General features: G+C 36.5%; 1 protein-coding gene across 1 annotated transcript; it reads right to left on the bottom strand.

Annotated features, from left to right (window-relative positions):
• Positions 1–9,114: 9,114 nt before the first annotated feature.
• Positions 9,115–9,621, bottom strand: LOC143547335 (uncharacterized). Its single transcript, XM_077038786.1, has one exon. The coding sequence runs from the start codon at positions 9,619–9,621 to the stop codon at positions 9,115–9,117; it is 507 nt and encodes a 168-aa protein (XP_076894901.1).
• Positions 9,622–10,527: the final 906 nt, after the last annotated feature.

Below are 10,527 nucleotides of genomic sequence, written 5' to 3'. Positions count from 1 at the left end.
GAGCAAGGCGGGAACAATCCCGCCAAAATGAGCCAGTCCGTATGATTCTGAAAGATCTTCTGTAACCTACCAAGGTATGGATAGGACAGACAATCTGACCAGAACAGCCCATGAGCCAATCACAGGGTGACAGCTCACCGACAACAGTACGAGGAGGAGCACCCTCTAGTACTGTTTGTCACTATTAGCCGCTGCCTACTCACCAACCCTTACTGCGGGGCGTGCGCAGCCTACAGTTGGTAGAATAGTGTTACTGTTGGCTGTAACCTACCCACCAACCAGCATGGCCTGCGTATAATCCACAGTAGGTGGGACGTGCATGGTGGAATAGTGCAGCCGACATTGTTACTGTTGGCCGTAACCTATCCACCAACCAGTATGGTGGAATAGGGAACCCTGGTGGCAATCATCACTGCAATGGATACATAATCATGTTTTATGTAAAGGCATACAAAGTGGAATTGAAAACTTTGGTATAATAAAGTGTACGGAACCACGGTCTCAAAATAATAAACTAAAATACTTTTATTCAAATCAAATAACTATACTCATGTGGTCGTTGCAACTCTTTAGTTTTGGGATAAAATGATTGATTGTAACAATCCTTTAGTCATGGTTTTTCGATATGGATATGACTAAAACAAACTTTTTTTGTGATTGTAAAATAGAAAATGCCACACTTGCAATATAGTAATGTGGTCGTTGTTATCATTTAGTCACATTTATTACGTTTGATTACAATAGCCATTTTGTCATGGTTTTTTGAAATGGATGTGGCTAAAATATGCAATATGTGACCATATAACAAACGGATACACTTAATGATACCAAACTTAATATGCTTTTAATAACTTCATGTGCGCGTTGTTACCCTTTAACCACACTTAATGATACAAAATGATTGATTTCTTCAATAAATATTGGTACCCTTTAGGCTTTAGTCACACATTATGACCACTAAAATGTGAGCGTACACTATAATGCCTACGACAAAACAACCTTTGATCACATTTGAGTTGAAAATTTTTTGTTTTGCAAAAGGCTTGCGACCACATTTTTACGTGTGGCGAAAACCCTTTTTGGCGCAGTGTAAGTGACATCACTAGAGGTTGTTCTAGCGATTGATTAAACAGCAGAAACACTGTCTTGGTATGTTATTATTATTGTAATTAGGTTGGAAATTCTATCTTGACTACAGAGTATATTAGTTGAGATAATACCACTATCTTGACATGGTGTTTGAGAAAGGTTTGATATCTATGGTGAACATTTGAAGCTTTTAAAGACACACTATCTTGACATAGTATGTTGGAAAATGTGATTACTACCTTGGACTAATGAAGCATGTATTTGGTTGTCCCTACTGTTTAGGGAGACGACTAGTGAAAAAGCTTACGATCAAAGGATATTAATAAATATTCACTTGAACCTTTATAAATCGATTGTTATCTGTATCCCTTAAACTATTTACTTAATGCATTCACTATCATTGTGTTGTTAAAAGAGTTTACCAAAGTCATCCATTAGCATTTTTAAACAAATTAAAATTTAAGAAAACATGTTAACACAAACCCCCCCCCCCCCCCCCCACACACACACACTACTCCACTTCAGATACAATTTTAATGCTAATCTTCGGCAGTGCACACTCCTTCAGGTATTGTACCATTGAAAACATGCATGTTATTTTAGATTATTTATACTTGTCTTAAAACGACTTGTGTTGAATATGAACCCTTAGCAACCGTCATTTATTCATCTTTACTTTATGCATTTAGTCTTTTTTTTATATCTAATCTAGGGATGAGCAAAAATCGGTATGGTATCGCTTGGTACCGTCGGTATCGAATCGGTACCAAGGTTTTGAGTTTTCGGGACCGGTATTTCCTAAATTTTACCTTAAATACCGGTACCGAACCGAACATTTCGGTACCGGTACCAAAAATTTACGATTTTCGGGATCGAGATTTTCGGTACCGGTACCGGTACGGTACCGAGCTCATCCCAAATCTAATCTGTATTGTAATTTATTGTTTTCCGTTACTAAAAGGGGGTTGCGGCGCAGCTTGTTGCCCGTTTGCCTGCCACTTTATTGTAATCGTTTTGATTTTAATGATAAAGTTTTAATTTGTCACCATTATAATTTTGATTGAAGTCCTATAATTTTATTATTTTATAAACAGTTTACAAAGTTCAACAACGTTGTTATGTATGGAATGATTATTGCCGTGAAATGATTCTGAGATTATCATAAGGCATATTGCTAGCTCCTAGGAAAATGTTTATTTGCATTCTTTTCCAAAAATTTGAACCATAAGTCTCGATTTATAAAATGTTTAGTTGGGTCCCGACAAGAATGTGAGGAACCCACCCTTTTATTGGGGCCTACAACTTCTTCGATCTAACTAGCATCCCTTTCCACTGCAAACAACGAAGACGACTATAGGATCGAATTCGCTATTATACATTATGTAGTTACATGTTTTTCTAATATAAATTTAAATATAAAGCAGTCTCGATTTATAAAATGTTTAGTTGGGTCCCGACAAGAATGTGAGGAACCCACCCTTTTATGGGGCCTACAACTTCTTCGATCTAACTAGCATCCCTTTCCACTGCAAACAACGAAGACGACTATAGGATCGAATTCGCTATTATACATTATGTAGTTACATGTTTTTCTAATATAAATTTAAATATAAAGCAGTCTTCTGATCACCTGGGTGGATCAGGTGCGATCTTCTTTTAAAATGATTTTTGGTGGGTTTATAATCTTTAAAAAGAAAAACATAAAAAAGTGAGAGACAAGAGCATATAATCAGAGATTTACATCGGAAGTTGGGTTAGATTTGGCATTTGACAATACACCGAGTTTATGACCAATTACAACTTTCTTAATCCATCAACTTCCTTTATGTTGATTTAATTTTCGCATCCCTATATCTTTGGATTGCCTGCCTTTTTGAAATGCCAGAATCAATAAATTTAAAATAAAGTATTATATATATATATATATATATATATGAAAAGTATAGTTTGAAAACCCTTTTGAGTTGAGAAAACCCTATGTAACATCGTTTTTTTTTGTTACATGTGATATATGTTACATTTAATATAAAACATCGAAAACATAAAAAAAAATGTTTTGCTATTTTTTTTAGTAATTTTTATATATGTTTTCAGGAGAGAGAAAATGTAAATAAACTTTTATATTTTTTATTAACTTTAATTATGGACCACAAGATTTAATCTTTAATTAAAAACATGTGGTTGAGAATGGGTTTCTAGAGTTTTCACAACTTAAATGGGTTTTTATTCTAACCTAACCATATATATATAGAGGATGATTCAAGCGAGAAATTATATTACTATGAGAAATACGAGAAATGAATATGGACAACTAGTTTAATTTTAAGTTTTAAATTCTTAAAGATAAATAAAGAAATTATAAATTCATTCTCTCTCTTCAATTAATATAACTAATAAATCATAATAGTTATCTATTCAATTAATATAATTAATCAAATTATTATAATTGAAAAATATTAAGAATTCATTTATTTTATAACTTATTTTTTCCCTCTTGAATTTTTATCCTACATAACTTATTCATTTATTCATACATTAAAAAAAATTTTCTATTCAAAACCAATTCCTTCCAACTCAATATATAAATATCCATCAACATGTATTAACATTGTGATGAATAGTACAAAAAACTATCTTACACGTGTAACGCCCGCACTTTTGATAATTATTAAATAAAATATTATAAGTTTATTTAATCATGTGTCGTGTGTTGTTATTTAATTTAATTAAATATTAATAAGATGGAAGGATAAGATTAGGGTTGTCATGGACTTAGAATGATTATGAGCCTAAAGCCTATGGGCCTAATAGTATATAAATCCTAAACATTCCCTAAAACCCTAAAACCCTCATTCTTTCATCTTGCCTCCACACACACAGACACCCCTTCCCTTATTTCGGCCAGATCTGTATCCAACCAGGGCAAGTTTGTGTTAGATCTTCATCCAAAAGAACAAGAAACGAAGCCTTAGTCCCGTATCCAATCAGATCCGACGCAAAACCGAATCCAAAAGGTACGTTTTAGTTCAAAAGGCTAAGTGTTTGAGGTCGGTTTGCCATGAAACTTGATATAAAGGTAGATCGGGATGTAAGAAACAAGAAAAATATAAACTTGATGAACCACGAGTTAACGGGTTCGATATGGAACGAGCAAGTGACGTTCGAGCTGTGTAAAAAAATTAAGTAGACAAAGTGGTTGTAAGCCAAAACCATCAAAATGGTAAAACGGGTCATAAGGAAAGTTTAGGAAGAAACATACATAAAAGAATGGAAAAATCAAGACAAAAACGATCCGAATCGCAAAACAGAAAAGAATCGCATCGCAGAGTCATGCGATGCGATTGGTTGCTCATGCGATGCGACTGGTTGCTCCCATGCGATGCGACTGGTTTGCGTCCATGCGATGCAATTCCTTTTAACCATGCGATACGATTGGTTTTACATGCGATCGGAATTGTTGTATAACTCAACCGGATTTATTTTTCTGATGAATTTTTAATAAATGCTTATTAACAAAAATAAAATTTTTCCAAGCTGACATGGCAGCTCAACCCCAACCAGGGGCTCTGCCCCTTGGACCCTGGTGGGGGCTGCCGCCCTTAGACCACGCTACCAGGGGCGCAGCCTCCGGATTTCCGTTTGTTAGGGACTTCATTAACCTAGAAGTATGATTTGTTTATAAGTAGTTAATTAATACTTATAATTATTACACAGTTAACCGTGCACAGCTAAGGAAGGGTATTACCATAAACTCAGAGAGAAACCAATTTCAGGTGAGTTCTATCCCATTTACTCTGTGACGTTTTTCGGGGCTGTGTGCGTACTCCTATGTGATAGTTAATACACTTACTTGCGTGGTAAGTGTATGATACGCGTATGATTAGGTATTGAATGTTATTAATATGGGATGTTTATATGAATGGATATGTGTGTGTGTGTGTGTGTGTGTGTGTGTGTGTGTATATATACATATACATATACATAACTATAAGATATGTAAAGTATGCACGTATGATAAAATGTATGGATGATTGACGAGACAGGTATGGTTGTATGGTTATTCAAGACAGAGGGACCAGACCCTAATAATATCTGAGACAGAAGGAACTAGACCCTAATAATATCTGAGACAAAAGGGAGTAGACCCTAATAATATCTATGACAGAAGGGACCGGACCCTAATAAAACTGAGACAGAAAGGAGCAAACCCTAATAATATCTGTGACAGAAGGGACCAAACCCTAATAATACCTGAGACAGAAGGGACCAGACCCTAATAATATCTGTGACAGAAGGGACCAGACCCTAATAATACCTAGGACAGAAGAGAGCAGACCCTAATAATATATGTGATGGTAGAGTTAGAATAGCTTCTGGTATACCATAGGGAATTACGAGAGAAAGTATGTAAATACGTATGCATGTATGTAAATTATGAAGTAACAGTAGGTAGAGTGCGAATACGTATCTTCGGACACGTATAACTAAGGATGTGAATGTAATGAATGTTAATTGATTACTTAAAACTCACTCAGCGTAACTGACTTTTACTATGTACGCAAGTGAATAGAATGACTAATGAGGCAGGTTGCTTGAGGAGGGACACGTGGCAAATAAATGAAGACTGGCATAGAGAGAAAGAAGATTCACGTGTTGTTTATGTTTTTCATTTAGACGTATGCTCAGTAGAGGTGTTCAAAAAAACCGGTTACGGAACCGGTTTGGCCGGTTCAACCGGAAACCGGTTTTTTAAAAACCGGTTTTTTTAAAAACCGGTTTGACCGGTTTACGTAACCGGTTTACGTATCGGTTATACGTTTTGGAGCCAAAACCGGTTTTATAACCGGTTTTTTTTATAACCGGTTTTTTTTTAATAACCGGTTATTAAAAAACCGGTTAACCGGTTTTTAAAATAACCGGTTTATTACCGTTATAAAAAAAACCGGTTAACCGGTTTTTTAATAACCGGTTAACCGGTTAAACCGGTTTTCGAACGTTACCAAACGGCTTTATAGCCGTTTTTTTTTTTTTTGACCGTTTTTTAGCCGTTTTTTTTTTTGTTTTTTTACCATTTTACCCCCACAAACATCTATATATAGTTTAGGTTGGGTATTGGTTAGATCACACTTGATTATACAACTCCAAACGCTCTAAACGTTTATTTCATACGCGATTATACAACTCCAAACGCTCTTCTTTCGTAGTCGTTTATTTCATACTCGAGTATACCACTCTTAATTCGTAGTCGATTATCATGGCCTCCCAAAGTGCTGCTTCATCGGTCAACATGGGTGCCTCGAACACGGGAGAAACCGTCGTTCGGGTCATCCCCACGAAACGAAACCAAGATATTTGGCAACATTTCGACCTATGCGAAATGTCTAACGGAACCCAAAAAGCTAGATGCAAACATTGTTTGAAGTTTTATAACAAAGAAGCAAACTCCAGTTTAAGAGCTCATGTAGAAAAGCCCTCTTGCAAGGTCTTGAAGGACGAATCCGGAAGTAGTTCGCAGCCGGAGATGACGAATCAAGGAACGGTGTTTACGTACGACCTTGAAGCGGTACGTCAACAGTTTGGCAACTTTGTGATTCAACAATCACTTCCTTTCAACCACTTCGACAACCCTCAATTCACGGAGATGATGCAAAAGTATGTTCAACCACGCTACCAACACGTAAGTCGTTCGACCCTTAGAAGAGATTGTCTTAAAGCATGGAAAAACGCTAAATCCGAACTAATTTCATACTTTTCAAACTTACAAACTGGTGTGAACTTAACAACGGATGTGTGGTCGGTACCTAATGGTTCGCCCGACTCATACATTTGTGTGACGGCTCATTGGGTTGACCCCCGGTCGTGGCAAATGATGAAACGAACCGTTGCGTTTCAATTGTTTGATTACCCGCACACGGGTAGAAATATTTTTAAACTCTTGGATAAAGTCATTCGACAATACAAGATTGAAGATAAAATCTTTTCAATATCGTTTGATAACGCGTCCAACAATACGGCCGCGGTTGGCCATTTAAAATTAAAGTATAAACCTATCTGTGATGGAGCGTTTTTTCATAGCCGATGCATTGCACATATTATCAACTTGGCCGTGCAAGATGGGTTAAACGTGATCGAAACGCAAAGAAACAATTTTAAAAGAATGTTACGAGATGTTTTTAGCAACAATTCAACATTTTCAAGATACAAAAAATTTTGTGAAGAAGCTAACTGTCAATGGTTGGGGCCTAATTGGGATTGTCCAACAAGATGGAACTCGACTTGTGAAATGTTTGAGAAAGCCATCCAACAAAAACAATCGTTAATTGCGTTTCATCAAATTTTGTCAAATAGGGGTAAATGTGCACCGTACGATCCTAGAAACTGGTTATTGATTGAGATCGTTACGGAGGTTCTTCAAATTTTTAAATCTTGCACAACTAGTTTATCCGGGGTTTACTATCCAACAAGCCCCATTGCTTTACCAAAAATTGCTGTCATGTGCACAAAGTTGACTGAAATTCATTGTAGGGGTGCACCTTATTTTGATATGGGTGCAAAAATGAAAGAAAAATTTAGAAAATATTTTCAACAACTACCCGCTGTTTTGACCTGTGCGGCTGCGTTAAACCCTTGCATCAATGTTGGTGGTGTTGAAGCTTTAATAGAAAAAATTTGTGATGAGCTAGAGTTAAACGACGATCAAAACCCCCATTATAACCAAACTTTAAAGAATGCTTTCAACACCACCTTGGCAAACATGTATGATGTTTACCTTACAAAACACGGGTCGTCTTCCCAAATTCATGACTCGTTAAGAGCTGTTGCCCAATCCCAATCCCAAACCGACCTTGAAATGGGGATGTACTACATGATTTGGGAAGACGCCGGTAAACGTCAAAGGGTAAACACCCCAAGCAGTGAACTTGGAAGGTATTGTGGTACCAACTTTGTGAAACACATGACTCCGGATGAATTTAGAAGTCTTGATATGCTGGCTTGGTGGAGAGGTAAGGAGGATGAGTTTCCGATCCTCGCCGCCATGGCCAAAGATTTACTAACGGTCCAAGCTTCCACGGTAGCTTCGGAGTCTGCTTTTTCTGTTTCTGGCAGGGTTATATCGATTAGGAGGACTCGACTCACTCCACCAGCTGTAGAGATGTCGATTTGCTACAAGGATTACTTGGACTCTTTAGATAGGGCACAACATCAACGCTCACTCGAGGGGGAAATGGAGTATGAGGCGGCCTTGTATGAAGACGAGGTCAATCAAGGACACACTCAACCAATGACCGATGAAGAAGCCGCGTACGACGATTACCTAAGGAATAGCTCGGGATCGGGTAGCGAAGAAAATGAGTAACAAACATCAACTTGTTAATGTAATCGTGTCTAAGCATTCTTTAATGTTTGTATTTTTGAGTTACGAATATGCGATAACGATTTAATGTTTGTATTTTTAATGTAAAAGCTATAAATGAAAGTTATGTGTTTTTAATCTTCCAAGCAAAGAATGCTAACAACGAAACCCTAAACCCTAAACCCTAAAGCAAAAAAAAAAAAAAAAAAAAAAAAAAAAAAAAAAAAAAAAAAAAAAACCGGTTAACCGGTTAGACCGGTTATTAAAAACCGGTTGTAAAAAAACCGGTTTAATAACCGGTTCTAACCGGTTTCTAAACCGGTCCAAACCGGTTTGGCCGGTTTGAGTTTTCATTGACAAAAACCGGTTAATAACCGGTCCGGTTATTAACCGAACCGGTTTTTTTCTGGATAAAAAAAACCGGTCCGGTTAATAACCGAACCGGTTTTTTCAAAAAAACCGATTTGTGCACCTCTAATGCTCAGTGGCGGACCCAGGATTTTTTTACAACGGGGTCCTATGTTTTTTGGTGTTCAAACTTTTCGGGTCGAGCCGGGTCGAGACGAGAAAAGATAATAAAAAACAATATCATAATAAAACACACAAAAAGCGATATCATTCAAAATGATAAAAACACATTACAAATTCTTAATCAGATTCTATACTTGTCACTATTTTTTTTTTCTTTTCTTTTGAAAGGCAAAACCAATAGATTGTTTTGGCCTAAGCAAGTCTTCACATTTTTTAAGTGCTCTGTTGTGATAACTATTCGGCTCACCCACATGACCAATCAATCTCTCTCGTTTGTTCCAACCATAAAATCCATCTGTTACAAATGCATCTTTTTGACCGTTATCCTTGAACAAGTAGCAAACCAAGTAGAAAACTTTATCCGCCTTTACACTATACTCTAACCAATATTTGAAGCTACCGAACCATTCAGGATTAAAACTTCTTAGTTTACCACCAATATCTCGTTTTGGATAATCATGACCTTGCGGTTGACAAGAACCATTACTCAAATACGCACGTCTAATCTCATCTCTTTGGTTAACATGATAAGATGAAATTGGTTTCCGTTCGGAGGGATCCCATGGAAGGTCTTCCAAATCAATTTTCGTAGATGTATTACTTGAAGAAGACGAGGGCTCAAACTTTCTTTTCAATGATTCTTGCATAATTAGCCCTAAAATTCAAGTTTTTAAGAAAACTAAGTCATAACTTAACAACAATATACAACATACAATAGCCAATATGATTATAATTATATACAAAATCAATCAACTAATTAGCCCTAAAATTACCTTAAGTATGAGATAAAATCAGAGGAAACAGAGACTTATAAGACCAGAGAGGGGTGAACGGTGGCTGGAGAGAGGCGAAGGCTGGCAGGGAGAGGCGGAGATTGGCCGGAAATTGGAGAGGGGGCGTGAGTTAAGGTTGAGGACTTGAGGCAATAGGTCTTTGTGGAAGATCTAATGTTCGTATGTTGTTGAAAAATTAATTAAGTTAAAACCCAAGCCCAATGTTGAGTACATTTTAAAAATAAAAAAACGAAAAACATAAAAACGGAGTTAACCAGGACTTGAACTCGTGACGTTGAATGGTGGAGGAAGGGAGTTTTCATCATACCATATTGGTAATTTAAGTATGGGTCCAACTACTAATTATTATAGGGTCCTTCAAAAATTTATTATATCAATTCTAAGAAATTTTTAAAAAACATTGGTGTCCTGGGACACCGATGACTATCATGTGGGTCCGCCCTTGCTTATGCTATTATGTTTAAGACAAGTTAACTTTTGTTAAGACAAGATTTTATGATTTATAGTATATTGGTTGATGTGTTATGATTCCGCGAAAGGTTTTAATTAACGCTGATTATTGAACTATGTGAATGAGTAAACCCAACACTCGAATGTAGGGAACCGGGAACGGGGCCTTACAACACGTGTTTGCATTAAATATTAACAAAAAATATACAACCTACACAAAAACATATAACTTACACTTGTTCTAAGAATAAAAAAACATATAATCTACACACAAAAAACATATAACCTACACATAAAATTCAGTATCAA

This window comes from Bidens hawaiensis, unplaced genomic scaffold, assembly GCF_021521415.1.
Source record: "Bidens hawaiensis isolate Kalapana, Puna unplaced genomic scaffold, B.hawaiensis_p1.1 tig00014712_1, whole genome shotgun sequence".
In the NCBI taxonomy this organism is placed as follows: domain Eukaryota; kingdom Viridiplantae; phylum Streptophyta; class Magnoliopsida; order Asterales; family Asteraceae; genus Bidens; species Bidens hawaiensis.
Note: the sequence above shows the minus strand (reverse complement) of the source record. Positions and strands in the feature narration are given on the sequence as shown.